This window comes from Dipodomys ordii, unplaced genomic scaffold (genome assembly GCF_000151885.1).
Source record: "Dipodomys ordii isolate 6190 unplaced genomic scaffold, Dord_2.0 Scaffold85, whole genome shotgun sequence".
NCBI classification, from domain to species: Eukaryota; Metazoa; Chordata; class Mammalia; order Rodentia; family Heteromyidae; genus Dipodomys; species Dipodomys ordii.
In genome coordinates this window covers 435989-453764 of record NW_012267301.1, presented here as the reverse complement: position 1 = coordinate 453764, position 17776 = coordinate 435989, and the positions used below count along the sequence as shown (strand labels likewise).

Here is a 17776-nt window from a genome sequence, read left to right as displayed (position 1 = left end):
GTACAAGTCATTATGTTGAAAACGAACTTTACAACTTTGGTGGGGGCGGTGGGGAGGACTGGATGGGGGAGGGGGGAGGATGGGAAGGGGACACAAAGGAGGAGGCTACAATGCTTGATAAGAAATGTACTCATTATCTTGCCAATGTAATTGTTACCCCTCTAACAGTATTTTCACAATAAAAAAGAAAGAAAGAAAGAGAAAAACAAGAATAAAAAGGTTACTATTTTATCTAATAGCCTAACTTCACACATGTAAATGAGGCCTACCACTGGATTTATTGTTAATATTTCAATATGAAGTTTTAATTATAGATAAACTTTCTGAAACTAACCAAAAAAAAAGAAAAAGAAATGCTATCAAAACAGGATTGAGATTCTACTTCACCCCAGTTAGAATGGCCATTATCAAAAATAATAACAGATGTGGGCAGGGATGGGGCCAAAAGGGAATGCTATTACACTGTTGATAGGAACGTAAACTTGCTCAACCACTCTGGAAAGCAGTATGGAGCTCAAAAGAGCTCCCCTATGACCCAACAGCAATCCCACTCCTGGGCATTTACCCAAATGACCGCAAAAAGCCATACTAAAGCCAGCCCAACCATGTTCATTGCAGCATTATATACCATAGTTAAGATATAGAATCAACCTAGTTGTCCCTCAGTGGATGAATGGATCAAGAGAAAATCTGGTGTGTATATATATATAATATATATATATATATATATATATATATGCATACATACAATGGAATTCTAGGCTATTGCCCCATTTGTAAGGAAATACAAAGAGTTGGGAAAAAATTATATTAAGCAAAGTAAGTCAGACCCAAAGAAACATAGTTTGCGTTGTTTCCCTCATTTATAATAGCTAGAATATATCTAGGATATATTCTATATATATTCTCTCTCTCTCTCTCTCTATCTATCTATCTATCTATATATACATAGGCAAATAACAATCGCTCAATAGCTATGTGCATATGACCATATAAAATGATGCTTATTGAAATGAACCCCAAGAAATGGAAACAAGAGGCTTTTTTAATGTACTGCTTGCAGTCCTTTCCCCGCCCCCTGCACCAACACCCCCACCCACCGCTGCTTTGGTTAGTCCCAGTTACCACTGTTTTTGGTTTTTATACCCATTGTGTTATATATAAATTTATCTCATTTGAGGAAGCGAAGGGGAATCACGGAAATGGTTGCATAAAGAGTGAAGCAATTCAACAGTGACAAACACTAGACACTATGTTGGAAATGAGCTTTATAACTTAAGAGTGAGGAGAGTTGGTAAGGGAGTGGGAGAAAATGAGGGAGGAGGTTAACACTGTTAAAAAAAATGTACTCATTACTGACTTACATCACTTTAACCCCTCTGTACATCACCTTTACAATAATTTATTTTTTTAACTGAGATCACCTGTCTCACAGCATGTCTGAGACCGAGACCTGGCAGTACAACCACAGACAGACCACCCTGGGCCTTTCTCTTGTCATAACAGAGGGTTCGGGGGATAAAAAGGGGACAGTCCTCTTTTCAAAAATGAGGGGATTACATTTAAACAATAACAAAGCATAATTTTTCTTTGCAGAAACAATTATTTATGTTTTAGCTTTATGGAGGGGTGAAATTGTCAGATGCCTGAGGTTATGGCTGTGACCTGGATTATTTTCTGTTATTTGCTGCTGGGTATAACAGTCAAGTCATGACCACTTTGGGGGCTCTTTGTCCTTGGCATGATTCCAAGAAGCTTTAGCCAGAATCACAGGGGCCCAAGGATGTCTGGGCCACTGTAGCCACACTTGGGCAGGACTGGAGCAAATGTGTGGGACCCTGTGGGTGTGTTCAGCAGATAAGAAACACCCACTTAACTGTTTATTTCATTTCACTTTCGTTTTTATAATGATAAGCAATTATGCAATTTTTATATTTTTTTACAAGGTATAACCTTTAAGTATCTAAGTTTAAAAATAAAAATGTAATACAAATCTTGTTAAGGCATTAAGAAGGTGTTAATGAAACTTTCTGTGTTCACTATATCATGGGGATAAAATAACATTCTCATAAATAAAATGAAATAATAATAATATACCATTTAAAACTTCAAAAACTAAAGAGACCTTTTTCTATTCTAAAATTTTTTAAATACACAAAAAATTTTACCATTGAATTTTGTGGTTTGCAATGTACTTAGATCCTTTGGTTACCATGATTAAAGACTACTTCAAAAATCAGATTGAGGAATTTAAATGTATCTATGTATTTGTATGCTTCATTGTTTCAAGAAAATGCAATCCTATTAACTCTAACTATATTAAGAAAAACAAAGGTTTTCATTCTATTCCCTAGATATAACTGGTAAATTATAACCTGGGATTTGGCCAACTGCTTTTGTAAGTAAAGTTTTATTGGAACACATCCACAGCTCATTTACTTAATATAGTTAATTTCAGGTAGGGGAGCACATCTGAGTTGTAACTTTGACAAGTCTCATAATTTACTATCTGGATCATCAAATGAAAATCTGTAATGTAAAATGTAGACTAGACCTAAATCAGACATCTAAACATAGTTCACATCTCTTCTGTGTGTCAGTTTCCTGATATTTATTGAGCTCATCTATTGTTGGTTTTTTTCCTTAAGGGTTACCATTGTTTTCCAGTTTTTGGCAGCCTAAATTTACATATTCTTTATTATTAAGTAGTTGCATAAATTTGAACATCTTAATCAATCCTACTCCTTTCACCACTTTCCCCACTTCCAGCTTTTTCTGCTTATGTGGTGCTGAGGAATTGAACCGAGGGCCTCAGGCTTGCAAGGCAAGCAGTCTACCACGAGCCACCTTCCCAGCCCCAGTAGAATTTTTTAAATGTTCGAAAAATGCAAAGAATAAAGAAGGAAAACTATGAGTTATAATTGACAGCAAATTTTAAAATGCTAGATCTAAATCCAAATGCCTAATAATTAAATATTACTACATTAAATAAGTCCAATTGAAAAGCCATGGCTATCAGAATAGATAAAACTAGTACTACAAGTAGTAGAAGTGACTATCAAGCACGAACACTGGAAGTTAATTAATTTATTAGTTAGTTAGTTAGTTAAATGGTTGGGCATGTGTGGCTACTAGTGAGGCTGAGAATTTAGGTTACAGCTGAAGGCAGCCTAAGCAGCATGGGTCATGAGAACCTTTTCCATCACCTGCCATACCAAGCGACCTGGGAGGCTGAGATTGAGAGGATCATGTTGTTAGGTTAGAAAATGCAAATGTCTGTGAGACTATGTCTTGGTGGAGGTGAAAAATGAGAAGAAAAATCATGCTATATGAAAAGTAAAAACCACAAGTCCTCCTTGTAGCCCAGAGCCTGTAGGTGGGGTGCCAGAGGCCAGCTCCCAGCCCCATGTGGGGGGAGGGTGGGAATACTGGCTAGCTGCTCCCAAGTTACTGGGCAGGCACCCGCAGACACAAGGTGTTGGGGAGCATCCCCGGCTTCCTCCCACGTTTGCTTTTTCAGTCTGTTTCTCTGACTCATTTTCCATTCTTCTTCCAGGCCAGAGTCGCTGATCCCTTCTCCCTTGTTCCCCCACCCCTCCACCCTGGATATGGTAGGGAGCCCAGGGGCAGTAGACCAGAGGCCCATGGGGATGTGGATCCGGATGAGGGCATGGACCAGACACCTCTGCGCTCCCCTTCCTAGGATGCATAACCTACCTTCTCATTTTTATTTGCCCAGATAAAGTAGCTCTGTGTACATTAAAAAAAAACGTGAGCCGGGCGCTGGTGGCTCACGCCTGTAATCCTAGCTACTCAGGAGGCTGAGATCTGAGGATCGCGGTTCAAAGCCAGCCCGGGCAGGAAAGACCGTGAGACTCCTATCTCCAATAAACCACCAGAAAACCGGAAGTGGCGCTGTAGCTCAAGTGGTAGAGTGCTCGCCTTGAGCTGAAGAGCTGAGGGACAGCGCCCAGGCCCAGAGTTCAAGCCCCACGACCGACAAAAAAAAAAAAACGTGAAAAATTAACTATGTGATGAATGAGAAGAGAGTCCTTAGTTTCAAATCTCGTCATATGACTGCCACGAAACCCATGTTCCACCACTCTATTTTGGTCTCTGTGACATTCTGTATGCATGGCAATTGGACACGTGAAGTGAGGAAGAGGTAAATCTATGAAATAATGTAAATTGTATTGAAATTTAAAAATATAACAATCACATGTATGTCTAACAATATAGATTTATTAAGTATGAACTAAGAAATGACCATGTGAGATAGGTGACATACCTATGCAAATAGTAGACCTCTAGAAAAATGACCTGCATAAATCCATTAGTAAGTACTTTGGCCTCATTATTTTTTCCAGACCTGGGGCTTGAACTCAGGGCCTGGGTGCTTTCCTTGAGCCTCTTTGTGCTCAAGGCTAGTGTTCTACCACTTGAGCCACAGTGCCATTTCTGGATTTTTCTGAGTAGTTTACTGGAGATAAGAGTCTCATGGACTTTCCTGCCAAGGCTGGGTTTGAACTGTGAACCTCAGATCTTATCCTACTGAGTAGCTAGGATTATAGGTGTGAGCCACCAGCACCTGGCTGGCCTCATTTATTTTTTATAGAACACTAACAATAACAACTATGGAGAGGCATATTTATATGGAGAGATTATAATATCTATAACCTATTATTTTATATATATAATGTATCTATTATGCTTGCAGATATTATATATAACTTTATATATATGATCTATAGCTATTATATCTATAATATCTGTCTAAAGATAAAAAGATCCATGTGTAGCTATGTATTATACAGATATATTGATATAGATATTATAATAAATAATTATTAATTAGTCTTAAGAAAATTTAAAAGATTGAAATCCCACAGAGAATAATTTAGATTTAGGAGTAGAAAGTTTGAATATGATAGTAGATAAGTAGATAAGCACTTGAGAAAAAACACAATTTTCCAAGCAGCAAAGTACAGGAATTCTAATTCTGATTAATGTGCATTATCAGTAATAATTTGGAATTTTTGAATCAAAACATAATGTTTTGAGTGTAATGACTTGAGTCTAGTATTGTGAGTGCAATGTACCATTAGAATGGGAATGCAGAAACAGAACTTTGTAGATTTAAATACTGTTTTTTGTTCCAGTGTTAGTACTACTGAGCATCCTTTAGAGGGCTTATTCTCCTTTCCAAATTGTATGTTTTTTTTCCATTTTATTGAAACAGATATTCTTTTATTGTATACTATTAGAGGAATGTATGCATTACAAAATTCCATTTCTCAGCTACATGTTTATAAATATTTGCTTATATTCTTCAGTTTAATTGCTTATTTTCTTAACTTTCCTAAGAAAAAATTATTTTATTTTGACAAATCCCAACTTAGAATTTTTTGCTAATATTGTAGGATTGTTTTCTTGTTGTTGTTTTTTTTTTTTTTAATGCTACTACAGTCCTTAAACTCAGAGCCAGGGACTCTCCATTTTTTGTACTCAAATTGGCACTCTGCCAGTTAAGCCAGTTTCTCTTCTAGCATTTTTGTTGGTAAATTGGAGATAAAGGTCTCATAGACCATTTAGACTGGGCTGGCTTTGATCTATTATCCTCAGTTCTCAGCCTTCTGAATACCTAGTAACATTACAATGTGAGCAACGCAGCATGACTTTTATCTCTTGTCTGTTTTTTTTCTTTTGGTATGATTCATATTTCTATGGTCCTAAGACAGAAATACTTTCTCTATATTTTTCTTCAAGTTTAATACTTTGATAGATTTTACACTGGAGAAAGAATGAATGTGATTTTTAAAGATGCAGTTGAACCATGACTTGTTTAAAAGCTTTCCTTTACCCCTTTTATTTCCTTGTCATTTTTGCTGAAAATCAATTACATATATATATGAGAATCTGTAACCAAACTTTTATCAATGAGTAGTGTTTCTTTTTCTCCAGTACTACACTATTTGTTAAGGCATCTTTGTAGAGTAGGTCTTGATAATGTGGTGTGTGTGCTCCAACTTTTTCATGTTAAGCCTTTCTAAATCTAAATTCCTACTGCCCAGAATATTTCAGAATTCCAAAGTATGGTGACTCACTCTTCTGTAACACTTCACAAGACATCTTTATTTCAATAACTAATAGAAAAAGAACTTAAACTGAAAGTATGCACCTTCTCCCCTGACAGCCATATCTTAGAACTCAATTTGCTGCATTAGCAGCAGTTACCTAAGCTGAACAATCTTCCCTCCCCTGCCCCCACTGAACAAAGGCACCTGGCTGTCCTGGAAGAGAGCCTAAGACCATGGCCCTTAGTAGACACAGATGCTGTTGAATCTCAAGATAAGATTGCTCTCCTTGCCTTCTTCTCACGTTGCTTTGTCTGCCTCCCTGATTTCACGTTTTCTGCCAATATAATGAGACCCTAGTTGTGAGAGTCATTTCCTCTTCAGCCAGTTGGAAAGGAGACTTAGTTGCCCTCCCAGGTTTTACTCCTAAATAAAACCTTTTGGACTACTGAGGTCACCTTTCTGCTCTTTTCTTTTCCTACAGTGACAATTTGGGATTAGATGGGAGGCATTATAAAGCTGTGTATATTTTGACAAATCTAATTGATCTAAAAAAATGTACAATTGGAATTTTCTGCATGAGTTTTTTTTTAGAAACTATATGATTCATTCATACCAGAAAATTTTCTCTACCTGTAATAGCTAAACAAATATAGTGTGCCCAGTTTAGGAGCAAGAGGAAGAACTGAAATTTCCTGGAAGTTTTTGACCTTAGCATACTTCCTTTTCCCTCTTAAAAAATATGAAGAGGGGCTACATTGACAAGGCCACTTCTTATTGTTTCTAGGGAAACTCTATTTTCCTACATGTCTGTATTTCCAGACAGGATATGTAAAGTCAGAAAGGTGTTATAATGGTTCCATCACAAGATGCCAGATGACCTGAAGGCATCAATTGCTTAGGACTCAGGAAGAGGCTATCCAAGAACTTAGTCCCTAATTCTAAAAATTTACACAGAAGACTAAGCAATAATTTGTAGGGCTCAATATGTTTCATAAGCATCACTACATCTCTGACTTTTAACATTTTACAGATAGAAGTTGGTATCCTAAAAGCAAATTTATATCATTAATTAGATCAGTAGTATACTACGCTGAAATCTCTGGTGCTTGGGTTTTATTTGTTGCTTTGTCTTCATCTTCCTAAACTTCCAACATTATATTGATCTTGGTCTCAGTCCTTAAATATTTTTCTCTCTTCTATCTAGTTTTATCCTCAATATCACCCAATTAATGATATTCAATGTTGTTTTTCTGTAGTATTGTTAGGACAGGACCCAGTACAATACTTTGAAAGCAAGGTATGTATATGAATATATATATATATATATATATATATATGGTTTCTATGTCATGCATACTGCATTGGAATATAAAACTTGAGAGAATGCTTTGAACAATGGCTCATGTATGTAAAGCAAGATTCATAAAAAGCTGAGAGATTGTAATTTAAGGCCAGACAAGGCAAAATGTTTGCAAGACCCCACCTTAAAAAGCCAGTAACGGTGGTACACATCCATAATCCCAGATATGCCTGACAGTAGAATCATAGTACAGTAGAATCACAGTATAGTCTGGCCCTAGAGCAAACACAAAGACAAATAAACCTAAAACCCTTTCTGAAAAATAGTGAAAGCAAAAAAATGTGGGTCAAGTGGTAAAGTGCTTGCCTAGAATATACAAAGTTCTGAGTTCAAACCTTAGTGCTGGGGAGCAAAACATTTGAGAGGAGAAAAAGGCTATTTTGAATACTTAATATCATAAACGAAGTTTAAGATCTTAATACTTAGCATCTTAAGTTAAGTTTATTAGCTTAGTCAGTTTAGATGTTAGTTGAAATAAGGCAACATCCTAGGATTTGGATAAATAGATATTATTTTACTTTTTAAGTTTTTTAATCTGGTAGATGAACTAGAATGAATATGGTCAGTGTCAATTATTTGTAAGTACGAAATAGACCAAAGAAACCTGTTGAAAGTGTTTTAAAAGGGAATTTGAGATAAGGGTAATGGAGGAAGTGAAGTTGATTATTATACATTGTATACATGTGTGGAAATGTCACAATAAAATCTTCATATAAAAAATACTGCTAATAAAAATCATAGGGAAGAACGCAGTATGGAGGTTCCTCAGAGGAGTCCACACAGAGCTCCCCTATGACTCAGCAATCCCACTTTTAGGCATTTACCAAAATGATCACAAACAAGGCCATATTAAAGCTACCAGCACAACTAGGCTTATTACAGCATTATTCACCATAACTAAGCTATGGAACCAACCCAGATGCCCCTCAGTAGATGAATGGATCATGAAAATGTGGTATATATACATACAATGGAATTCTATGTCTCCATCAGAAAGAATTACACGACCCCCTTAGTTAAGAAATGGAAAGACATGGAAAAAATTATATTAAGTAAAGTAAGCCAGACACAAAGAAACATAGTGCCATGGTTTCCTTTATCTGCAATAACTAGTATATGTCTAGGACAAGCAGAAGAGGTCAAAAGCTATGTACATATGATCATATAAGCTGATGCTAAGTGAAATGAATCCCAAGATAGGGACACAAGAGATTTTTATCTTTCTTGCTGTTCCTGTTAATATATTTATAATGTACTACGTGATTTGTTTCTTTGTATGTTCTTCTCCGATGGTATATCCCCTGTTGTGACTGTATTTGATTCCAGTATCCTGTATCTTATATATACATTTTTCTAATTTGGGGAGGGGAAAAGAAATAACAAAATGCTGAAATAAGGATACAGGAGGATGACCCATTGTAACAATGAGATGTATAAGACAGGACACTATGTTGAAAACAAACTTTGCAACTTTGCGGGGGGAGGGGGAGGTAGTGGGGAGAAGGAGTCGGGGAGGTGGGGAGGGAAGGGATGGTAGGAGAAAAACAAAGGAAGGGGTAACAATGCCCCATAGGAAATGGATTCATTACCTTACTCATATAACTATAACCCCTCTGTACAGTATCTTTACAAGAATATATATTAAAAAAAGGAAATATGCATGACATATACAACCCATTAACGTTTTAGTCTGATTTTAAGGATCAAATGAAATAAAAATGTTATGGCTTGTAAAGCCTTTAAATGTAAAATAAAATCATAGAGAGGGATTTATTGTGATCCTTCCATACATGGAAATAAAATAAAATACTTTGATGATGATGATGATGATGATGGCATATCATTAAAATGTAAAGTTTAATTGCTTTTACAAACTAGTGATTTGTGCCTCTGCTGTAGCATACCTGTGGCTGAGTTGTGTATACAAAAGAGAGGTTCATTTTCCACAGTTCTGAAGCTGAGAGTTCAGTATCAAGTCACAAACACACGTTGAGACATGGGATAGAAGAGAGAGCAAGATGGGATCAGATACACCTTTACGACGGCATAACTCATCCAGTCTTGAGAACAAAATCCTCATGGCTTAGTTACCTTTTATGGACCTATCTTATAGTACTGTTAAAAGGCAATTAAATTTCAACATAGACTTTGCAAGGAACCAATGTTCAAATAACAGCAAAATCTTTTTTAAATGCTCTCAAATTTACTAAAGTTATGTTTATAGTTAATCATTTATTGAATTTTTCTGACATTTGCCATCATTTATCAAAGTTGAACTTTCTCCATTACTCAGCTCTCTGTTCACTAACCTTACCTAAAACTCCACTAGAAAGTCAGCCACAGACAGCTTATCTTGTTGTCTTGTTGTCTTATCTTGTTGTCAAGAATAATTTGAGCAAACATCAGACTTGACATTGTCTACTGCAAGGAGGTAAGTTCAAAGTGAAAGGTAAGATAAGCAGATGGTCTCATCTGGTCAGTAGAACTATAAGATCTGCTCCAGCTACACTTACTACACAAGGTGCTGTGGTCCAAGTGTCATAGGTGTGCCATTAAGAATCATAATTGCGGAGCTGGGCGCTGGTGGCTCATGCCTGTAATCTTAGCTACTCAGGAGGCTGAGACCTGAGGATCTCGGTTCAAAGCCAGCCTGGGCAGGAAATTCCATGAAACTCTTATCTCCAATAAACCACCAGAAAACTGGAAGTGGCACTGCTTAAGTGGTAGAGTGCTAGCATTGAGCAGAAGAGCTGAGGGTCAGTGCTCAGGCCCTGCGTTCAAGGCCGACGACCGACAAAAGAAAAAGAATCATAATTGTATACTTAAATAGTTACACACTTATATCCTTATTAACACATCACATTTGAGGCAATTCGAATACCTCACATTTATTTGAAGTATAAATAAAATATTCCCTGAATACCAAACCTGCATAAACCACTGGGAGCCACACTAGAGAAACAACTATTTCATGGATCAAGTGCCACATGCTTGGAGTTGACGGGATGTAAATAATAAATGATAGGAAAAGCAGAGCAGAAAACAGACACCAATGACTCACCTGTAATCCTAGCTATTCAGGAGGCTTATACCTGGAGGATTGTTGCTGGAATACAGTCTGGCAGAAAAGTCTGTGAGACTCCATCTCCAAAACAGCCATCAAAAAACAGAGCTGTAGGCATGGCTCAAGTGATAGAACACCAGCTGTTAGCAAGGTGAAGGCCCTAAGTACAAGCCTCTCTCAAAAAAAAGTAGAATAAGAAAGCTATCCAATTTACGCTAATTGTAAACAAGGTCAAACCCCCTGGAGGAAGAGACAGAAATTTTGTCAGGACTGCAAAACAGCAAAATTTTGGGGATTCTAACACAATTTACGCCCAATTTGAGTATCAATGCATTCCTTAAATACAGAGAGACAGAGAGATAGAGAGAGAGAAACAAAGAGAGACAGAGGGAGAGAGGGAGGGAGGGAGAGGAAGAGAGAGCACTGGGACAAGCTTGGAACAGAGGTAGCAGGAAGATAGAAAAGAAATACTATAAAGTAAATAGAGGTAAAATTCTTACCAAAAAAGAGACCCTTTTACTTCTCCTTGTAGATTTCTATATCTAATACAACTGCCTTCAGAGTCATTATTGAACATCTGAATACTAAGATATAGACACTACTCAGTTTATTATCATACATCATTTTTCTCTAGCCTAGTTAGAAGTGTACTCTCGTTTTATAAATCATACATCTGATTTTTTTAATTTAAAAGCTATGTGCAATAACTGTAATCCTAATGACCTTGGATGATCAAGGTTTGATGCCAGCCTAGGCAAAAAATTCTTAAGACCCTCATCTCAACTGTCTGTGTACACTATTGCACACCTGTTACCCTAAAAGAAAGCATAAAGAGAGTCATAGTCCAGGATTGTTTAGGCAAAAAAAAAAAAAAAAAAAAACCACAAAGACTGGAGAAAAGTCTCAAGTGGTAGATAACCTGACCACCAAGTACAAGTGTGAGCTGAAATCCTTATACTACCAATTACACACACACACACACACACACACACACACACACACACCTCAGATTGACATGTATAGTTCAAAGACTGAAATATACAGCTGTCCTTTCACAATTACACACCAATATATTATTTCATTGCAATTTCCCCCTATTAGCATATAAGAAACTATGACAATTAAAATAGAATCATTGACTTGATATACCACAAAAATCTTCTGTGACTTAAGTGTAATTTGAAGTAGAGTTAGTTGTTGTGTTCTTTTCTATTAAAAAGCTTCTCTTCAAAGGTACAAAGAGGAAAATGTATAAATCTTTTCTTAGAATATTACTCTTTGAAGGACTGGGAGGCTTTTGACCCACAAATTCTATACAACTTAATACTTCTGAACAGTGAAGGTGGATTCTTGGAAAAAGTTTTAGCTGAACACAATACTTACCTGTTTCTCTTCACAAAAAGAGGCTGAGGGCCCAAAGAGAATCTGACATTGCTCATCAGCAGTGTAGGCCGTCCCTAGCAGTTTGGAGGGAACCATCACGGAATTCACACTCTGAGGATTTGTCTGCAGCAAGCAGCTACTTGCCTTTGACCTGGCAGCATTTGTAAAGTTTTGAAGTCAATGTAAAATATTTCTATGATTAGTTAGCAAAAAAACTTGAAAACAAAATTGTGTCAAGCATTTGGCTTGACCTTGGGACCTGAACACTGTCCTTTATCATTTTTGCCTAATGATGGCAGTCTACCATTTGGGCCACAGCTCCACTTCTGGATTTTTGTTGGTTAATTGGCTTCAAACTTCAATCCTAAGAACTCAACCTCCTAAGTAAGCTAGGATCACAAGTATGAGCCATCTATAATTATATAATTCTTTAAAATCTTGCAAATTTTAAAGTAATTTTAATATTATGAAAAGATTTCTTGCTAGATACTAGGTGAGCAACATCTAAATTTTTATTTAGATGTTTTCTTATAAAAGTTATAAGAAGCCAGGCACTGGTGGCTCACTCCTCTAGTCATAGCTACTCAGGACACTGAGTCTGAGGATCATGGTTCAAAGCCAGTCCAGGCAGGAAAGTCTATGAGACTCTTATCTCCAACAACCCCCCAGAAAACTGGAAGTGGTATGTATTGTGGCTCAAAATGGTAGAGAATTAGCCTTGAGTGAAAATGCTCAGAGACAGTTCAAGCTCCCCCTCTCCCCCCACCAAAGAAAAGTTATAAGAATGAATGCATATAGAAGAATTCTTTATAATTTTAATATTATCTCAGTAAATAATAATAACTGTACAAATTGAAAAAAAAAGAAACAAAAAATTAGATATGTTAAGTAACACATCTCCTTCCAGGCCATGGGGCAATAGACACTCCAAGAATGGAATCAAATGCTTTCATTTATACTCTGGTAGCGTGTTTATTTATCATGTTGCCTGTCTTGGCCAGCAGTAGATCAGGCACACAAAAACATTCACAATGAAACAGAAAGAAATGGCTTTTGTACCTGAGAAATCGTTCCAAGTCTTGCTTGCTACACCCAGACCAGGAAACATCACCAAGATTTTGCCCTTTAATCCATTCACCAGACATGATATGAAGACCTTCAGCACAGGAGGGGTGGTCATTGTCATGATTGATTCCCATACTGGTTTAGAATATAATTAATAAAATTATTAAATAAATATAATTTTAAAACTTTTCATTACTGCAATTCAATTATAGTTAAAATACTTGGAAAAAATTGTGTTTATTCAATTAGTGCTAGAGTTATAAAGTTCACACTTCTACAGAGCTATAGTAATGAAAACATCTTAGTAGTGGCAAAATAAAAAAAGGAAAGGAAAAAGAAAAAACCCAAAGAAGCAATTTTTTAAAAAACAGGCTTTAAAAACAATGGAACATAATAGAAGACCCAGAAATTAACTCACAGACCTATAGCCTCTAACACTTGACAAAGAAACCAAAAACTTAAGTTGTAAAACAGTGTCTCCATCAAATGGAGATGGGAAAATTTGGAAATTCACCCACATAAAGCTGAAATGGACCAGCATCAATTCAAAATGGATCAAAGACCTGGATAAAAGACCTGAAACCATTTCAAGAACCAATGAGTGCAGTATTAGGACTCCTTGGCACAGAAAAGAACTTTCTGAGTAAGATCTATGACAGCAATTCAAAGAAAGACTTGATTAATAGAACTGCATCAAACAGTATCAAAGGATATAACTAGTAAGCTAAAAAGACAACCTACAGAATGGGAAAATGTAATATATCATCAACTCGATTAATAAAAGGAGTCTTCTCAGAAGAAGTAAAATGAGGTGATAGACACAGGAAGAAATACTCAATATCTCTGGCCACAGGAAGAAATACTCAATATCAATGGCCATAAAGAACATGCAAAACAAACAAGATTTTGATTACACCTCATTCCAGTAAGAATGACCATTATCAAGAAAACAAATGATAATAGGTGCTGGAGAGAATGTCACAAAAGAGAAAAACTAATATACTGTCGATGGGAATGCAAAGTTGTTCAATCATTCTGGAAAACAGAATGGTGGTTCCTCAAAATATTAAACATAGAACTACCTTCTAATATATCAGTTCCATTCCTATGCATTTATCCAAAAGATTACAAATCAGGATACAGTAAAGCCACCAGCACAAACATGTTGATTGTAGCACAATTCACCATATCCAGGGTATGGAATCAGCCCAGATGTGCTTCAATGGATGAATGGATCAAGAAAATGTGGTATAAATACATAATGGAATTTTATTCATTCATTAGAAAAATAATATTGTACCACTTGTAAATAAATGGAAAGAGTTGTAAAGAAAAGGAAAAAGTTATATTATATGAAGTAAGTCAGGCCTAAAGGGACAAAGGATGCATATTTTCCTTCATATGTGGATGCTGGATTTAACTTATAAACTTCTAAGTAAACACATTGGGTAGCTTGCAAGTGAATATAGATGTAATAACTGACATAATAGTAGATTCAGGGAAGAACTCAAATTTCATAAAAAGGCAAAGTCAAATTTCAACAAAATAAACGCCAGGAAGTAGGTAATTGAAAGGAGTTGGGTCTGGCCAAGGTGAATAGTCAAATGAAAAGATGAAGATGAGAATGCAGTCAAGAATTCAATGTATAGCCTACAAAATTAAGAAGAGTGAAACAGAGGGTACTATGGGAAGTTATGCGTGAGATTGTTGAAAGGGATGACATGATGACATTTGATTAAAACGCACTGTATTCATAAACTGCTTTGTAAAATGCCAACTCCTTTGTACAACTACTTAACTGAGATAAATACTACTTAAACTAAACTAAAATAAAGACATGAAAAAACAGGATTTTAGATTGCTTTATTTATTGTTTTATTTTTTTATTTTATTTTGTCTACTGTCGTCTTGAACTTGGAGCCTGGTGCTGTCCCTGAGCTCTTTTGTTCAAGTCTAAAGCTCTGCCAATTTGAGCTACAGCACCATCTCCCAATTTATTTTATAACTGTATACCCTGCTATAACTTAAACATTTTTCTTACATATAGAACATTCTCTAATCAAAGTACCAACTACATGCTTAAGTTACATATCAAAAGATAGATTAGTTATATTTGTATCAATGAAACATAAAGGTCATAAAATTTTCTTTATCTAATCTATATCCTTGGGGTTTTTTTGTGAATCAATGCATTTTTCTTTCTTTTTTGGTGCCAGACCTGGGGCTTGAACTCAGGAATTGAGCACTGCCCTCAACTTTTGTGCTCCAGGCACAACAGTTATGCCTGAATGCTTTTTGGTGATTAATTAAAGATAAAAGTCTCAGGTATTTTCCTGCCCAAGCTGGCTTTGACTGGTCATTTCCTGGGTGAATCAATGTTTTCTTTTAATCAAAGTGTCAAATCACATTACACTATTAATTATTCATGTTTCACCATCTGCTGCATTCCACCATCTTCATTCTATCTCAAGTGGCAGACAGTCACTTCTTTCTTGGCTATCTTTAATTTTTAAAAAAATTTTAAGTAGGGATACAGGTGGACCCATTGCAACAACGAGATGTACAAGTCATTATGTTGAAAACGAACTTTACAACTTTGGTGGGGGGAGGGGAGGCCTGGAGGGGTGGGGGGATGGGATGGGAAGGGGAAACAAAGGAAGAGGCTACAATGCTTGATAAGAAATGTACTCATTATCTTGTAATTGTAACCCCTCTGTACAGTATTTTCACAATAAAAAAATTATTGTCAAGGTGATGTACAAAAGGGATTACAGTAACATAAGTAAGGTAATAAATACATTTCTTGTTGAACTTGTTATCCCCTCCCTCATTTTTCTCCCACTTTCCCTCCCTCCTAATCCCTCTGGACTAGATGTAAGTGAATATTGCTGTTGCATAGATTCCCCCTTTGTCCTTTGTTTCACCATTTTGTTGTTCCCCTTCCCATTCCTAGTTCAGATAAATGTATATACGATACTCAGGGTACCAAAATCGAATAAAGTGACAACAGGGGATAACCCATAGGGGACTAAACACAAAAGAAAAATAAAATCACATAGTACATTAAAAACAAAAACAAAGAAAAACGTTGTGTCCATGTCTTGGAGTTCATTTCACTTAATATCATCTTATATAGTCATATGTACATAGCTGTTAAGCTATTCTGCTCATCAGCTAAGATTATTCTAGATGTATACTATTACAAATAAAGGAAACCATAAAGATCCAGAAACACCACATATCAAAGAAAGGTTGGACAAATACGATCATGTTTCCTGCAGAGCTTCTGCATGGCAAAGGCTAGAAAGATCAGTAGAAAGCCCTCAGATTGGGAGAAGATCTTCACTAGCCAAGAAACAGACAAAGGCATCATATCTAAAATATACATAGAACTCAAAAAAATAAATTCCCCACAAAACAAATCCTCAAAGAAATAAGTGCCTCATTAATATGTGGGCTAAAGACTTAAAGAGAGAATTCTCTGTAGAGGAAATAAGAATGGCTAATAGACAGACACAGGAAGAAAGGTTCAACATCTCTGGCTATAAAAGAAATACAAATCAAAACAACCATTGAGATTCCACTTCATCCGAGTTAGAATGCTAAAATCAAGAAATATAATAACAACAGATGATGGAGGGGGTTGTGCTGTTAGTGGGAGTGTAAACTTATTCAATCACTCTGGAAAGCAGTGTGGAAGTTCCTCAACAGAGGAACCTCTATGACCCAGCAATCCGACTTCTGGACATTTACCCAAATGACCACAAATAAGGCCACACTATCGCCACCAGCACAATCATGTTTATCGTAGCATTATTTACCATAGCTAAGATATGGAACCAACCCAGATGCCCCTCAGTAAATGAATGGATCAAGAAAATGTGGTATGTATTTGCAATGCTTCCATCAGGAAGAATGACACCGCCCCATTTGTAAGGAAATGAAAGGACTTGGGAAAAAGTAAGCCAGACTACTTTTACTTTTTAAATGTAAAATCTAGATCTGTTCACTGAATTTGAAACTCAATTCTGGAGATATAACTTTTCTCTAATTGGATATTTTAGAAGCACCTTTAACCTAACACATTCTTTATATAGTTCTATTCTGCATTCTTTATCTTTCTAATGTTTGAATACATTTTCTAGTCAAAAAGTCTTCCAGATTAAGACTAATCAGGTCATATTTTTTTCCTTTTCTCTAATGCTTATCCAGGGTATTTTTTTTTAATTTTTAAAAAAATTTTTTTTAATTTTTTTTTTGTGAACATACTGTACAGAGGAGTTACAATTACATGAGCAAGATAATGAGTACATCTCTTATCAAGCATTGCAGCCTCCTCTTTTGTTTCCCCTTCACATCCCTTCCCAGCCCCCGCCCAATTCTCGCTCCCCCCAGCCCCGCCCCGCACCAAAGTTGTAAAGTTCGTTTTCGACATGACAACTTGTATTTCTCATTGTTGCAACGGGTCGACCTGTATACTTAAACGACTTGTTTTGCCCCATCTCCTCCACAAATTATACCGACATCAAATATAGTGAAGGCAGGGGTTATACTGTAGGGGAGGGACATACAAAGCAACAAAGAAATAATCTTATAAATGCTTTAGAAACAAATATGAAAGAAAAAAAAACACATACATATGTAAGGGTTCATTTTCCTAACATCACATTACCTGACCTTTTCTGCTTGATTCATACATATACTAGATATTGCAAATAAGGGAAACCATGGGACCTGTTTCTTTGGGCCTGGCTTACTTCACTTAATATAATTTTTTCCAAGCCTTTCCATTTCCTAACAAATGGGGCAATGTCATTCTTTCTGATG

General features: G+C 36.2%; 1 protein-coding gene across 1 annotated transcript in view; it reads right to left on the bottom strand.

Annotated features, from left to right (window-relative positions):
* The window catches only part of Adamts19 (ADAM metallopeptidase with thrombospondin type 1 motif, 19), a 247398-nt gene that overhangs the window by 108389 nt on the left and 121233 nt on the right, over positions 1-17776 (bottom strand). Inside the window, exons 8-9 of the mRNA XM_013025479.1 lie at positions 12944-13084; positions 11885-12035 (exon numbers count right to left, since the gene is read on the bottom strand). Of these exons, the coding sequence (XP_012880933.1) occupies positions 11885-12035; positions 12944-13084 (292 nt within the window). The remainder of the gene's footprint in view (positions 1-11884; positions 12036-12943; positions 13085-17776) is intronic.